The following is a 17,245-nucleotide window of genomic DNA, read 5'->3' as shown; positions in this document are numbered from 1 at the left end:
CTAATTAACAACTTGGAAGCATTTAACAGTGACTTTTAATTGGAGGATTTTTTTATTCTTTATCCCAAATATCAGAAATATTATAATTTTACAACTCCAGTAATTATGGAATTGTTCTTTCCCTTTTCTCTCTGAAAACTCTTAAGCTTACATGAAGTATCTATACCAGTGTTGTAATCAGAACATTAACAATTCCCCTAAACTTGGACTCACGCTATACAGTAGATATTTCAGTTTCAACGTTGACATACTTAACTAAATATTTGAATGAGACAGAATCCATTAAACTTTTTTTTCCATTGGTTCCATCATGGGCCATAATGAACTGAAAATTCTGGACCTTGTTTTATGGTTAAATTGTCGTTAAATAATATTTTGAAAGTCCAGTTCTCAATTCTATCATGCAATAAACACACCATCACTGAGAAAAAAAAAAACGAAAACATAGCTAGCATGTGACCAAGCTTTTGCCTTGAGGAAGAATGTGCCGAGCTGAAAAACATGTCTCTAATCCATAGTGAATACAACTTCATTAGTGCACTACAATACCTGGTAGATAAGGTTGCAGCAGAGCACCGGCTCCGACTATTTGCTGAATGCTTATGAACCTAAAAAATATAGCACGTAAAAGGATATGATAATAAGTTTGTGATACTTATATTTGCTAAGTTTTTACCTTGACTGTAAAGTGCTGCTTGAATTTGACATTGCTTTTGAGTGGAATTCTTTCTCCACTTCATCCAACCAGCTCCTTCTCTCAGTGTTTGCGCGTTTCTCCCAGATCCATCCTCATGCAGCGCGCACGGCGACAGAATAACTAATCGAATATTCTGCCTTTGAAGACGCGCCGCTGGCTCTATTCAAGCGTGCGTTGGGGGGGTCCTCCTTTGCGCAAAATGCTCCGCTCCTTCTTTGCCATTATGTTCTTCGCTGTGCGCTCGCGAGTGTTTACACTTACTACTTGGGCGTATTATTTGCGCGTTAGAGTAGGCTGGATGCGTTGTTTATGCAGTTGTATTCAAAGCAATTAGGCTGACTTAATTGGGTTTGTTTGTGTGTGAAGAGAGTGCCACCTCCAGTCATGTGCTGCCGAGGCACGCCGCGGACCCTCTCTCTCAGCTGTGAATAATGTGAAGTGCGTCTTGTCGGAAAAAAGGTTTCCATTCAATGTAGAGTGTAAGGACATAACACAAAGAATACCAAAGATTCCTACTTATAAAACAGCACTCAAGAGATACTCCTCCTGTCATACAAAAATCAATGAGGTTTTGAACAAGGCTGTCAATGTTTTTCTTCATATAAACATACTTCAAGTTATGCTTTGTTCACGGAATAAAAAGTCATTTTTTCTACGCCTGTGCCTTTCCGCAAGCCCTAAACGGTCATCTTTTAGCTCATTTTTGTAAAAGGTAATGTGAATAAAAGCACATGTCACGCAGAATGAATTGGATGTACCAAAACAATGGGATCGTTTATTCTGACCTTTGGGTAAAACGAGTTTCACCGCTCTGTCTGTCACTGTCCTAATCAGGCCCTCGACTGTCCATTGGATTTCAATGGGGAAGGTGCTAACCCATGCGTCTAATCGATGATCCTCAGATGGCTTTGATTCTCTCTGGGGCGTTTGTGTACAGTGGGGAGTGACAGGAGAGCAAGCAATATGTACCGGCTCGGGGTTATCCTGCAGGCTCTGTACGATAACCTTTGTCTCGTCTCCCTGTTGTTTTGCAGTTTCATCAATGGCCTCACAGAGTGCTGGAAATGGACCAGAGGGGGGGCATCCTCCCATCCCTCGCTCCCCTATGGCTCAGGACAGAGGTACAGTATGCTTCAGACTTTTAGTTCTGTCTGCGCTCTAATCGTACTTAAAAAATGACAGCTTTGACAACGTTACATGTTTCTGCATTGATATACCGTATTTTCCGGACTATATGTCGCTCCGGAGTATAAGTCGCACCAGCCTTGGCAACTACCTGGGCATGGAGGCATAAGTTGCTCCGTTGACAAGCCTCTCCCGGCAGCACGTTTTTCAGGCTCTCATTTGCAAACCCGTTCATCTAGCTGTGGCCATAGAGCTTTAAGCCCGCAATTAGCTTTTTTTGTTTTCTTCATTGCAGTAAGAGTAACCTCTGCTTTTCACCAGTCCCTCACAAGTTTCTCACTCACTCCAAACCTTACTGTTTTCAGAGGCACAGTAAGTAAGTAAGTAAGTGCTTTATTTGTCATTGTACAGCCCGTACAGGAGTAGCAGATACTGGTACACAAGCCTAGAGCGCCCTCTAGCGGCCGTCAGTGTGAAAATAACAAATGTGAAATTATATATTGTGATATATAAGTCGCACCTGGGCATAAGTCCAGCCAAACTATGAAGAAAGTGTGTCTTATATTCTGGAAAATACGGTAATATTATAGACATTGCATCGATTTCATGGCGTTCCTGTGTTCCTCGCTGATGTTGAAAAACCAACCCACCACCTGAGTTTAACTTAATGCCAGTCCATGGGAATAGCGAATGATAACGGTGTTTCTGGTCACTTCTCTTTAGCTTAAGCCAAAACAACTGATTAGGAACATTTTACAGCGCAATGCAGAAAGTCAGAGGGCACCAGAGAAAGACAAAGTAAGACAAGTATGAAATCAATGAAGAGGAGCTTAAGAGACTAATCACCAACATTATGAATAAAAGACTTCCCCCTACACAAAGATTGCAAATAGTTGAGTGTAGTGTTTCTCATTTCCACAAACTGTCCCCGTCCACTTACCTCTCCCTCCCTCCCTCACACACACACGCCGGGCCCCAGCTCCACTTGTTGAGAGTTCCACAGAAAACCTTTATGTGTGACCGTAAGTGTGCCACGGGAATAAAGCTCAGAGAGAGAATCCTTGAATGTGTTATTTGCTTTTAGCACTGTCTGCACAATGTTCCTCTCCCCATCCATTTTCCAGGCAATTTAAAGTGCAGTATTACACACTGTATGTTTTTTTTTTTCTCTTCCTGCTGCTCTCCCAGAATCCCCTTCCCCTAATGGAAGCAAAACATTACAATAATGTCCTGGCTCCTTAAACCCGGCACTCGCAGCCTAAGCACTTTCAGACCTGGGTCGCTCTTTCTCTCCCTCCCACACACACACTTAGCCACCGGAGCTTCTTCTGCTGCCTTGGCTCGTCTTATTCACGCAAACACACAAGGCTTTTATGGCTTGTGCTTGGCGCGTTATCTCCCCGCGCTTGCACTCAGGGGCGGAAGCGTGCGCGCATGTTAAGTCTTGAGTTGGTTTTTAAGTTTTATCTCCCCCCTCCGCTAGCAAAAACACGGAATTGTACATGTGTCGGCTTGCACTTTCTTAACCATCAAAGCCCTCACTGGCGAGTCGCTCTGAGCGTTCAACAATAGCTATCAAAGTTTACTGCCAAGCGGACCCGATCCATTTAGGGCAGATCTGTTTTATCAAGCACGCCTCTCCTTCGCTCTCAATGGCCACCCGGTGACCTTTGCCGATTTGCGGTGAAAGGAGGTGGACATATTCAAAGCTCCGGGCCCATGTGAGGATTGCTTTAAAATGTCAATTTGAATGGTGTTGCCCAGATCCAGGCCTGAGCGGCTCGGACATTGACAGAATGGTTTAGAATAAAGTTGCAGTCATGGTCAAATCCCCGAGTTATCCTGTGGGGAAAGAGCTTGCGCTTGGGCAGTCAAGTAAGTCATACCTCTCCTAAAATATGCCCAGGTGTGCTTTAAAGGGGCTCCGTTTATATTTCTGATCTTTTTACCATGTTCTTTTTTGATTTACAACAAACAAAACTCAATTAACAGAAAGAAAGCAAATCTGCATATTGCTGTCCTCGGTTGCCCCCTTTGTCTGTATTGTACGCAAAATGTTTTTAATTTCAAACCAAGACTTACCTTGGTCGTGTGTTTTTGTTTTTATGTTCCGAAGGTTCATCTTACATGTTGGCCTGTCCTTGCCGTGCACGTCTCCATGTGACACAAGCCTCATGAATGGCAAAAGATTAGTGCTAAAGCAGGACTCATTTTGCTATGACCTTAACGATTATCCACACAGAGCTGCCAGTCACTGTTTGGCACTGAACAAACAGCCTCATGATGCAGATGTGCTTATGTCTCTTGCAGGGTTCATGTCCAATGTGCAGAGAAACCAGAGCGGCTCCCAGTTCGCCTGTCCACAGTCTGGGCCCCCCATGTCCCCGCATCACACGTCTGGAGGCCCCATGTATCAGGGGATGGGCCCCTACTCTCAGAACACTCCTACAGGACAGTATGGACCACAAGGAGCACAGTATGGTCCGGGTAAGCCACAGTAATGCAAAAAGAATTGTTTTCGTAATGAGTATTTCTGGTCATTTGTTTCTAATTTTAACACCAGAGTCAAAAGACTTTTTTGACTTAAAAGTGACACCCCCTGTTGGATTTATGATGCCATTGCAGATTTGTAAAAGTTTGTGGTTTACTTTAGTGAAAATGAGAGACCACTGCATTAAAACAATGGAAGAATGTCACACAAAGTGAATTCTGGCGCTGTGCCGATGTTAAAACTGTACTTCCAAACACAAGAAATGAAGAAGAAACAGCCCACGAATAAGCAGGGTCTAATTATGCCTGCTTTTTTTTTTTGCTTTGATAATGTCTTGGGAGTAATGATGTGTGGTCTGATTTGAATCTTTGGACACACACCAAAATACTTGAGTTTTATTTTAGTATATGTGTTCTCAAGTGTCACCTTGATAAACACGCCCAGCCGAGCGTGTGTTTTCTGAAACCAGCTCTCCCTTACTTTCATTAATGTTGATTAATAGCCTTAATGCATTTGGTATTTTGTCTCCTCTCTCCGCCCACTCTTATCTCTTAACGTGACTTTGGCTGGGCTGACAGCCCAAACGGCTCAGAAGAAAAGAAATGAAGGAGGCACCGAGCAACGTGAGGCAGGCGAGTGAAGCGTCTCTGGACTCACATGAGCGTGAAATCTCTCTAGGATGACAGCAGACATGTCCCATCACCAACAGAGGAGTTCAGATCTGACTGCTGCTCTTCACCAGACCAAACTCTAGATCTATGTGCTTCTGCTTCTGCATCTGCTCTGTACATACATTCTATTTGTTTGTGATTGAGTCACTCGTCAGGGTTGAGCGTAAATACTGTACTACCATGCTTACCTAAGCACTAGTGTTGTTCTTTGTCTCTGTGCATATGTGCCTTTTGTGGACCAGCTGGGTTGTGCCTAAGATAAAACACACATTTGATATCCATCCACCAGAGCTGTAATGTGAGTTTGAATTGGCAACTTTGTGGCTGCATTATTTGCTGTAGAAATGTTTACTTGAACATGCAAATGCACTGGTGGACCTCTTTTCGACTTAAACCAGGAAGTACTGCGACTGATCCGCTGAAAGTATTCTTTATCCGATGTAAGGTAACCCCTGTATTATTAGTTTTGGTCTGCACTGGCCAGTGAGATCAACAGGCTGTCAACCAGACAGACAGGATATCTTGTCTTTACCGTATGAGGTTTGGAGTGAGTCCTGGGCCATTCTTTCCCCTCACCCCCCTGGAGGGGTTAAGCACTCTGCTGGTAATGACCACGCTTCAGACAGCACTTTTAAGCCACGCTTGCCTTGCTGCAGCCATGGTATAATTCGGCCCAAGAAAAGGCTATGAGTCAAGCCAGTGCCTGGGGGAGGGAGAGGGGTTTTGGAGGAAATTTGACAGCGTGTGGAGTTGGCAGCCCCGCGGCGGCCCCTTGCTCTGCTGAGGCTCAGGCATCCTGCTGGGAAGGTGCTGAGGTGGCTCACAGAGGATGTACTGGCCCCGGGCAATAGAAGGCAGCAGAAAACTCTCCACCCCAGTCAGACTCACAAAGTGCACTGTAAGACTGAACCACAATGAAAAAGTCTATTGTCAGAAGTTGTAATGGACATAAAAGTGTCAGAGTGCACTGTATGAAACATGACCACAGTCTTGCTTTATTTCTGTTGACATCACCTTTTATCCTCACCGTGAAATGTCAGAACCAACAAACAGTAAACTCAAAGCAAAAGTGCTGCTGTTAACTTTTCTCGTGCTCCTCTGTGTGTGCACGGTTTTCCCACACCAACGGTTCTAACAGAACACATATGCTAGCATGTAATCTCCGTTCCACTCCGTCCATGGGGCACCTCATACCGATGACTGCCGGGGTCGGTTTGCTGAGGAGGCAGAAGACAGTAATGTGCCTGGTCACACTCTTCTCTCCTGCGGAAATGCTGGGATTAAAGCTGGCTCGGGATACAGTGTCCGGCCGAGGCGTGACGGGGCTTGGAATGTCCATGTAATCATGAACGAAGCAGTATGAGCTTTCCTTCTCCTCTCATCCATAGCACTATAAATACCAGTGCAGCCCGAGGCACAGCAGCAGCAGCGAGCCACAAGGACACACCAAGACACCTGTTCTCCTTGTCCACCTCTCCTTCTGTGCCCTCATTCAATATCTTAACATGCAGGAAGAAAATTCACATTACTAAATTGGCATATTTGTATTGGGCTTTTCTGCCTCAAAACGCACTCCATTACCATGTGTCCTCTCAACCGGCACATATTATTTTCAAGATAAAAATGTCTTGCACAATGACACAACAGCAGCATGTTTGCCATTAGGGCATCAAATAATTACAAACAAATTGAAAAAGTAGAAATGTTCAATATTTGAAACAGTCAAGGTCGATGATAGTGCTATGTGTTACATTGTGAAATGAAGAGAAGACATTGAACTGAATAAACTTGTTGCTGCAGCTCTTACAAGTACATTCCAATCCGTAGAGTTTTATTCTCAAATACTTTTGTAAAGCACATGTAAAACATCAAACGATTTCATTTCCAATCTCTCTGATCTACATTTAAGTAGTCTGAAGAGCTCTCCAAACCATCACACATGAATAAAACGTCTATCTCCAAACTCCAAAGAGTCACTTTAAAAAGTGGGTTAGTGCGCTATCTGTCCTTGAGAAAGACTTTGGCTGCCATAGCACCGATCCTTCAGGAAATGAATCATTCTTGTCAGAGTGGAACAAACCTCCCATAGGAAAGCTTAGCATTAACCCAGTCTCTGTGCTACTCTGTCTTATCTTTGTCAGCCCGGGCAACTCCACACTCAATGGAGCAGCATCTTGACTGATAAAGCTACCCTAATGACACACTTTCCTATGCTTTGAGTTAGTCAAATTTATGATCATGAAAAATTATTTGGCTCTGGGTACAGCGCAGCTTTTTAACGTATATAAGATTTGTATTGAAACATAAACCTTGAGTGTGTATAATATAATAATATAAATGTTTATTTTTCCTAGTTCAAGAATGGAAGTTTGCAGTACTCTCAAACACTCATTGCAAATGTGTTTTTGGCAGGGACAGACATGTTAATGACCATAGTTAATGACCATATTTGGGAAGAGAAATGTAAGTGCCAAAATGTACTTTTTCTAAACATTATTAGTTCCTCAACCCACCTTTGCAAATTTAAGAAGTGAGGCTGCAGCTGTCATGGAGCAGTGGGAGAGGTCAGTGACTGTTTGAGGCCGGAGTCACAGGGAGGAGCCGCGCTGAGCTGTTCCCAGGACTTTCCACGCAGTAAAACTCTGAATGTGCCTCTGACGGTCTGTCTCTGAAGTAAATGCCTCCTCTCTGAGCAGATGGACACACATGCTCAGTGCACAAATGTACTCCTCTCCCCGTATCCTCTTGTGTTCGTTAGCAGCCCTCCTTTCTTCCTGAACGCTTCCCTATTATAGCCCCAAAACCCTTGACAGGTGTCAGCTGTACTCAAAGCCTCTCCCCCAAAATAATCCGCTTCTCTTTTTCTCATCTCCCACAGTTGATTTCATCACAATTTCTGGACAAATTCAAGCGGAGCTGCTGACTTTTATGGGAAAGATTTTGATTCAATATAAATCCTATCTCGGGGGTTTGGAACGGGTAGGAGTTTATAACCCTTCCCCTCTGGTGTGCTTCTTTCCGCCCCCGCCTTCCACAACTTCTGGACCCGTGGGTTTATGTCATGTGGAAAGTGTCTTCAGCTCGAGGACACTGAAAACCCATTTTCCGTCATCGTTTCCCTCCCCATGCAGAATATTGTCATTCAACTTCCCCTCGTCTGGCGTGCAGAAAAAGCCCGCAGGTTTTTAAGAGACTTGATCCCCTTTTCCAGACACATTCTCAGGGGATTAAGCCGCGAGGCCCAACGAAAGCGCCCTTAATCAAATAATAATAAATAGCCCCTTAACAATAGAGGATGCCACATTTTCCATTTCCTATTTTGCGCGGATTTGTCCCAGGGAGGGCGGATCACGCTGGAAAGACCCCGCTGCTGCCTAGAGAGTGAATATATTGTCACTTCTGAAGTGTGTGTGTGGTGTGGCCGTCCCAATATGCCGGGACGCATGTAGATGTTGTCTTTGACCGCACAGCGATTCCTTTTTGCTGAAGTTGGGAGTCACGCTGAGCCAAAATGGAGGGGTTTAAGTGCGCCTTAGGAGTGTTGCTTTCGCCGGAGCTGTGTGCCACTACAGGGCAGAAAGGAAAGCATTTACCGCAGATTAAAGTGGTTGGTCTTAAGCTAGCCGATTGTTCCCCAGGCCTTCTAGGAACCTTTAAAAATGTCACCATGGTTCACCCAGGATAGTCTCTCCCACCTTCACCCGATTTGTGCCTCTTTGTCACTGCAATGTGTACGACATGTGTATACTGACACATTTTAGTTCAAATGTTCCATAATGATGATACTATGTTACCAAAGTACTGTATTTTAAAGATCCTTTTATAAACTATGCATAAACGTCAGAATTTTTGAAAAAGCGTATATTTTATAACTTTTATGCATTTGAGGACTGCAAAAGAATTGCTATAAGAAAGACATGCTTTTTACTGGAGACAATTTGAGCTCTGAAATGATCATAACAACTCTTGGTGCATATGTCTGTCCAATATAAACACAAATAATAATGCATTGGTTTTATATAGCGCTTTTCTGGACACTCAAAGACGCGTTACATTGCACTATTCGTTCACTCCATACTCGGTTGTGGTAAGTTACTATTGCGGCCACAGCTGCCCTGGGGTAGACTGACAGAAGCGAGCCAGTCTGCCCCATCGGCCCCTCCGACCACCACCACTCACTCACGCATTACATTTGCTAGGATTCCTGCTGTTCCCAAACGGTCTCCCATCCAAGTCCTGCCAGGCCCTTCCCTGCTTAGCTTCCAAGGTCTGACGGGATGGGGCATAGCACAGGCGGTATGGCCACAATAATAACTACCACCCCATTGCATGAGCAGGTTGGTGGACCATGTGCTTTGAGCTGTTTGGGAAGGAGATTGACGGAATATGCAAAATAACTCAAAAAAACATGAATCGGATTACAAAGCCATGTATATTTATGATGAGAGAACAAATTTATAACATGGTTAAAAGGTCACAAAGTCAGATTAGCACAAGTCTACTGTAGGTCGCTCCTCGGAGCAATATCCACACTTAAACATTCCTATCTTGTCTTTGCAGGCAACTACCCTCGACCCTCTAACTACAGCGGCAGCGGCAGCTACAGCGGCACCGGGATGACCAACTGTGTGGGGATGAACTCCACTAGTCCGATGCAAGGCCAGGGCCTGAGCCAGCCTGGTGCCATGGGACGCGGCCATGGTCCCGGGAACCACAATAGAGCCTACCCCCCAGTGGCCCCCAGCTCCCCCAGCATGCCCCAGTCCGCGGGAATGGGCCCACCAGCTATGGGCACCACCAGCCGCAAATCCCAAGACACAGCATCCATGTCGACTAACTCTACGCACAATAGGTATGCAATTAAATATGTGTTTTCAACCAAGCTTTGTTTGTGGCCCACCCTGACATTCTGAATTTGTATTTAGCTTTTTAGCATATAGAGCAAAGTATCACTTTTGAATAGCTCGTGCCTTGGTGGTGGATATATCTGGTTGCTTCAGATAATGTTTCATTTATAATATTTAAAGATGTACTTTAATTAATTTGTAAAACGTAGCATATTCCCTGAGTCTCAAAGCTCAGTGTTATTTGTAGCGTTCTGTAGGGAGATGTGCGGAGTATAGCCTCACAAAGGCCTGCTGTCATCTCTTCAAATCTATGGCCAAGACTAGTTCTCTTGGGTTCTTCACTTTTATAAGCCATTTGCAGACGTATCTCTATTTTCACACACTCATAAAGCCCCTGACAGTTTGATTGCTTGCGCTATACGCCAAGTGCCAGTTGTTGCAGAAGGAAAGATACAAGCTTGTACGAAGTCTGTAAATGGGAGACTACGATGTCCAATCATAAAACCAAGTGTGGCATTGATCTAAACACGTGTTCACTGATCTTAAGTTTTATTGCTCTGGTTGTTTACTGAATGCTCCTGAATGTCGAGTTGCAGTAGGACATTTATAATGATTTGGTGCATCATACAAGTCTTGTAGTGATTTTGACTGGACCAGTGGTTCTCAAAGGTAGGCTGTCTGTGTGGCAGGGGATCTAAACTAGATCTAGACTGTACCAGGTCAATCACTGGTCTCAATCAGGTCTACACTGGGCCTTAACCAGGTCAAAACCAAGACTAAAGAGGTTCTGATCAGAAAATATTAATAATATCAAAAAAAATAAAATAAAGGGAGACTAGTCCTGTAGAGTAGTGTCTCCTAACCAGGGGTACGAGGGTACTTGAGCACTTCACAGAGGGTACTTGGAATTACCTCAGATTAAAAACAGTAGGTGAAACTGAGTAGAATTTCAATAGTACTTTCAAAGACAAGTTTTAATGATAATTTTTAGTAAAAGGTGTATTTAAGCTACATTTTGAAACTTCTAAATGCTGAATCATCTTTAGTTGCTCACTTTTTTGGCAGGATCCTTGTATTAGACGGTACTCGGGGTATAAAGAGGTATGTGGGACAAAAAAGGTTGGGAACCTGTAATACCTGAACCACTGGACAAGATCATTGTTTCTCAAAGTCTGGTACAGCTTATGGGACCAGTGTAGCAGTTTTGACCCAGTTTAGTTTGTTTACTGGTGTAGTCAGAATTAGGGCTGGGTGCCGTTGAATGATACCCGTATGGTATCGGTGAAAATGTTTTCGATAATACTGGTATCGAAAAAATGACAGTATCAAAAGCAGGTACAAATCCTTGGTTGATAATGACAACAATAATGTCCATATGCACACGAATTTAGGTGATATCTTTAGAGACCAAGTTCTGATGCCCGTTGAGTCCAGCGACAGCGTTTAAGGAAGTTACTTGCTTCTTTCAGCTCAAATAAATGATACAAATTTGTTCTGTTTTATTGTTCTAGATAACAAATATTTCAGTATAGGTATCAAAACAAGTATTGTTCAGGTATTGGTATCATAAATCTATATTGTTAAAGTACCAGTACTGGAAAAAATGTACCCAGCCCTAGTTCGAAAATATGATCTAAGACCAGTAGTGTAGACATTTTCCACCAAGTGTGAGTAAAATGTACACTTAAGTCTCGTTAAAGCAGTACTAAGTAACTTGTTTACCTTAATAAATCCTTTTAGTGGTCCCTCTGGGGGTTAATGGGATGATTAGCAGGGTCTTTCATCTCCCCCGGTGTCTCTGGCCAGAAAACCACAATTGCAACTTCGCTGCCAACAGGTCGGAGTCACCAATACACACTAACGGAATCACAAAGAAGAAACCAACAGGCTAACGGGCAAAGCTAACTGTGGGCTAGCGCCCCTTTTGCAGCATTTACAGCCAAGTTTTAGTGAAAAATTATATCCATTGTGTCATTGGATGTACAATATTGCTCTCTCCCTTTGTCTTTTCTGTCTTATGGCCTCTTGGGGCATGAGTTACTTCATACTGCTTTAAGCAATGGCAGTAAACGAGACAATAACTGTTGGAAAGGCTGTATGCTGAAAATGTAGATAGATAGTAGGTTACTGACACTAACTGAAAGTTGATTCCCCTTTCCTATGCTTTCCCATTTTAAGTCGACTATTTGCTTTGTTTTTGGTAGGCCTTCTCAGATGCCTCCCACTCACCACTGGCCTCCCTCCTGTACCCCTCCTTCTCCACCTCCACCTCATCCCAACCACCATCACCTCCACCACCTCCCCATCCCGCCGCCCTCACTGCGCCTGTGGTACGTCGAAAAGCACCGCGTACCCCACGCCGACGACTCAATATTCCTCATGATCTCTGTGTGAGCGCAAAGCCACGGGTGTCATCATTATTATTACGGCTCTTTAACTGTCGCCATCATCACCGGCACTCGCCGACGATATGAGCCCAGCCGTGTTGTGTAGCAGGGGACTATGATTAATTATGTGCATCAGGGGGGTAAATTCTGTTGTCACATGCGCAGGCTATAATGCAAATGTGGGTCGTGTCAGTAAGACATGTCTGAGTTGTCAATAAGAAGTGGCAGAAGATGTGATCCCCGCTGCTGGAACAAATCAGAGTGTCTGTCAGTCGCTTGTATTTTCACACAAGGGGGCACTGTCAGGAAATGGCATTTGTTTACAAGACTGCATCTTTATCCAGTTATGTTTCGATACGAGCAAGGGTAAGGTTCTGTAGTTATGAAGTGAGGTTGCAGCTTCAAGATAGATCAAACACTATACCAGCCTGTGTGAGGAATCAGATTAGATTATGTTTTTGGCTAAAATGCTCAATTGGCTGAGCAAGAAACCTTGTGAAGGCCCCCATTGGTAGCAAACAGAGCAGCCCCAGCGGTATGAAATGCTAGGTTAAAAAAACAATGAACAAATAACCTTATGCTATGTGCGCTATCAAGCCTTTTAACTAGTTTTTTTTCTGATACAATGCAGTTAGAAGTAATCGCAACTCCTTCACTGTTTTGATGTTCATAAAAGAATGATGAAACAGTCTGCCAACACGGGCTCTTCCATTCTTTTATTTCCTCATAATGCTGTGAATTTGTCAATAACACAAAGTGGATCAAGTCGTTTTAATGGCGTGCTAAAGCGACCTTTTTTTTTTTTTTTTTTTGCCACCGCCGTCGTTTACTCTCCCCCTTTCATCGGCAGCCATTTCTCCCACTCCTCCTCCTCCCACCACCTTATTTCACTCGTTTTACCAACTCTCCCGACTGCACAGCGCTCCCTCGTCTCTGTCTCTGCTGTGCGCCTCTGTTATCCTTCCCCAGACCGTTTTATCTGCCAGAGTCTTTCTTCCTCCCAATTTGCTTTTTTGTTCTGCACCGACTCCAGCTACAGCCTTGTTATGTTTGCTCCCTCAGATCCCCCCTTTAGAACATCTGAGGGAGATCAGGGGAAAATTGGCCTCGGAAAACCTGCAGTTTAAAGTCTCTCTTTCTCTCTGCAGCAACATTGTGAAAGATCCAGACTCGGTTCCTCCCTGGTTCGTCGTAGAAACAAGTTGTTAGTCTTGGCGCATGTCTTGTTGGTAGCTTTAATGCGTCCATCCACAGGCGTCTCTCGGCCAGACCTTCTAAATCAGAGCCAGCGAGAAGTCTGATCCAATGTGTCTTCTTTCTAGAGTTTATCATAAATGTCCCATTGTTACCTACCAAAAACTAGCAGACCCTCTTCACTGCAGCCTTGGACTTCCATCCCACTTCAGCATACAGCTTTTCACAGACCGACACTAGAGTAACAATTGAAAACAGAACAGTCTCTCAAAGCGTCCCATATCTGCTGGTCAGAGGTGAAGAAAAAGTTTGTTGAGTGAGTTCTATTTTTCCACTTAAGGAAGTCTGTAAATTTAAATGTTTTATAAATGTAATAGTATAATGTATAATTGAGTGCCTGAGCCCGCAATTTGATGTGACAATAATATTCAATATTCAAAGTCCCTCCTTTTGCTGATGAAAATCCCTGGGCTATTACTTTGGCCAATAAGACGAGCGTTTTTGTGAGCCAGCCTGTCAGGTCCAATCAGGAGCGAAGGGGGAGGGAGCTTAACTGTGTACTTTGAACTTTTGCTCCTGCTCCCCTCACTTTGCAAACTAGGAGTAACTTGCAGATCCAATTGTTTACCTTAAAAAATCACAGTTGCTCTCTCCTCACTTACAATCTTACAGACTAAGTAAAGGCTGTTAGTAAGATTGTCCCGAAAGCATCCTGGCCATTCTTAATTAATAATGATTTAGTGGGGAAGGATATAAATTTAAAGCGCTGTCTCTATGGGTGATAGAGTCTGTCAGACTGAGCATGATAAATCTCTGATTTGTGTGGAAGAACATGGGCGATGGCAGGCTTGTCAGGGCTGAGGAGGAGGAAGTCTGTTTGGGATAAAGGTGCAGGTTTTTTCTGCTTGGCAGATTGATGCTGGGGAAATTTTGGAAAACAGAGAGAACACAAAGTATTAAAAGGTATAAGCTTTTCTTGGCAGCGGCTTCTGAGAACAGAATTGGCTTTTCAAATGACTTTCTAGTGCTGCCGGCGACACTCTACAAAAAGTTCCTGGAGCTATAGGAACAGGCTCTGTCAAAAAATAAGCACTTAGTAGAAGAAGAGCAAAGCTCAGGAAAAAAGAGGCGTAAATCAAAGGAAATTGAAGGGAGAAAAATGTTGGAAGCGACTAGAGAAGAGTGCTCCCAGGCAAATCCTCGCCAAATAATTCATTTCTGACCTCCTTAGTAAGTAAATTTGCTAAATAAATAAGAGCAGCGCTTGAATGTCAAGAACGGGGGATGCTGCCTGTGGCGCTTTGTCGCTGGCAGTCTTGGCAGTGCTGTGCCTCGCTCTGCTTTCATTAGAACGGCTAAATAAATGGCTTCTCCTCCATCCGTCCTGAGCTGTTTGATGTTGGGGAAGGATGAAGGGGGAGCAGCGTTCTCTGGATTTAATATGTTAAAAGCTGTCCTTCTCTTTTTTTTTTTTTTTTTTTTTGCCGGGTTATTCTGGTGCCCTCAGTGTTTGTGTGTGTGTATGCAGGGTTGAGTCAGGAGTTTGAAGGAGCTATGTGCCCGCACTGCCCTGAGAACAGATTGGCTCCATATATAATTCATGGCCTCCAGCCGATTCACTCCATCCTTCCATCCAGCAGCCGCGCTCCGCTCTCTGCCTCTTTCTTCCACGCACAAAGGCAAGGGATCGATAGGGACAGCCGCTCAGCCGTCACACACTCCTCTGCTGTCTGCTCCAGTTAGCAGCGCTGGGAGCCATCACCGCGGCCTGTCAACACAAATGAAGGACAAAGCCACTGCCACGCGGAGAGAGACGCTGTCAGCTGGTTGGCTGGCACCTCGTAACCATGGCATCCCCTTGGCAACAGCGCCCACTCCGTCATGTGCACAAGGACACGCTCAAACACATGGACACTCGCGTACGCGTCTGTGCTGGTAATGCCCTTCACCCACCCAGGACCAGCACTAAGCACAAAACAAGAATACGGTGTGCTCCGAAATGTTGTGAAAACTTCTTAAATCTTGTTTGTCAGGGCAAAAGTAAATTCCAACTACCTAAACCTCCTCCATGGTGTGTGGGTGGTTGTGGTTGCTGGCACTCTTCAACAAAAACTGTCTAAACATACATATTTTACAGTATATTACATGTCATTGGAGTAAGTGCTATATTTGCAAATGCATGGCAAAGCATTAAGTGTTACACTGCTATATATTTATATACTTGAATCTGCTACCCACACATAGTATATTGTCGGTTCTTTCGACTTGGTGGACTTTTGAGGACAGCTCAAACTTTTGCTCAAACTCAGAACGCGCTGAGTGGAGTTCGTCTCCTCAGGCCACTCCTGGACTACAAACTGAGAATGCACTGGTGTGATGGAGTTAGATAGATGTTTTCCATGCTTCAGTATATGTGTGTGGTTCCCCTGGCTCAGTCTCATGGAACAGCGATTACCTCCAGCTCTGGGCCCCTGAGCTCCAAACATGCCCCCCCGTCGGTCCGCCAGGGACATGCTCACAGCTCCAGCTTGTTCCAGCCTTCATCTCACATCCTCTTTACTCTGTCTGCTCCATCTCTCTGTCTCTCTCTCTCTCTCTCTCTCCCTCTCTCTCTCTCTCAGCAACAGGATGCTTTTTTTCCAGCACAAAGGTGCCCAAGAGCAAGATGAATGTGCTGTTCCATTTTTCCCCGATAGCAGCACATGCATATATTAAGTGTGATTAAACGCTGTGCAGTGCCTCCATCAAGTGCTTTCTAATAGGCTTTTTTATGACATGAATTAGTCATAATGGGAGAGCGCCACAGTTGAAAACCTCCAACCACCGTGGCTGTTGTTGTTGATTTGGATGTTTCTCATGCACTTGAGAGCTTGTGCTTACATTGCTTTAGGTGGCAGTGGGTGTTTTACAGTAAGGAGAAACCTGATCCGCCGCCATTTGGCAAGCTATTTACACGTTGGAGCTAGTTTGTGATTGAGCGCAGGAGAGAGAAAGGTGCGCTGATTAAACGGTGATGTATTTGTTTGTCGACTCACACAGAGGTTTTACGTAGGCAGCATCAGCACATTCTATATCACCCCGGTGTTATGGAGACAGGCCAGATAAGCATGGATTTGGTGAGCGCTTGTTTCTTCGCCATGGAGCTCCCTGTGCACCTCGGCCCCCATAGAGGGATTACACATGTATCATCAGCCGTGCTCTATGACTAATTACATCTGTGAGATGAGATTATGGGGAGGTTTACCAATCCGATCCCTCCTCTTAGGCTATGTGTAGCGCTTCCAACATGAGGTATTACTCCGTGTGTGACAGAGAGAGAGAAAGATGCCAGTTACATTTTGAATGGCATAAATCCGTAAAGCATGATTTAGACTTCATAAATCTCCGTTGTAATCTGTGCCAAAACTCCCTCCTTGAAGAACGTTGCACTGTTATCGTTACACTTTCTGACTTTTAAATGGACTCTTTGACCAGCTCCATGTCTCTCCTTTAATTTATCTCATCTTGCATTTGCAGTCCTTCCCAATCTCCTCTCTGTGTGCGCCTCCGCTCGTTTCCTGTGGTTGTCCAGGAGATAATCTGGAGGCAACAGGAGATAGAGCAAATTGTTCCAAAACGTGGTGTTCCTTTTTCAGCCTCCGTGCCCCTGCTCCGGCCGCACTGGTTCACACTGATAGAAGCCACGGGGCCGGTGAGCATTAGGCAGGCTGCAGATAAGCCCCTCTGATGTCACTTTGAGCGCCGTGTGATGAGCGGGCTTTAAAGGCAGGCCTGTTTCGGGGGAGGAAGATGGAGCGGGATTGATTTCTGCTGTCACCATGGCAACAAATAAC

General features: G+C 44.5%; 1 protein-coding gene across 2 annotated transcripts in view; it reads left to right on the top strand.

Moving 5' to 3' along the window:
- Positions 1-17,245, top strand: part of arid1b (AT-rich interactive domain 1B) — a 152,395-nt gene that overhangs the window by 118,779 nt on the left and 16,371 nt on the right. For both annotated transcript variants that reach the window (XM_079573991.1, XM_079573990.1), the window contains exons 6-8: positions 1,732-1,818; positions 4,133-4,309; positions 9,545-9,836. In XM_079573991.1, the coding sequence (XP_079430117.1) occupies positions 1,732-1,818; positions 4,133-4,309; positions 9,545-9,836 (556 nt within the window). The remainder of the gene's footprint in view (positions 1-1,731; positions 1,819-4,132; positions 4,310-9,544; positions 9,837-17,245) is intronic.

This window comes from Gobius niger, assembly GCF_951799975.1.
Source record: "Gobius niger genome assembly, chromosome: 16".
In the NCBI taxonomy this organism is placed as follows: domain Eukaryota; kingdom Metazoa; phylum Chordata; class Actinopteri; order Gobiiformes; family Gobiidae; genus Gobius; species Gobius niger.
Note: the sequence above shows the minus strand (reverse complement) of the source record. Positions and strands in the feature narration are given on the sequence as shown.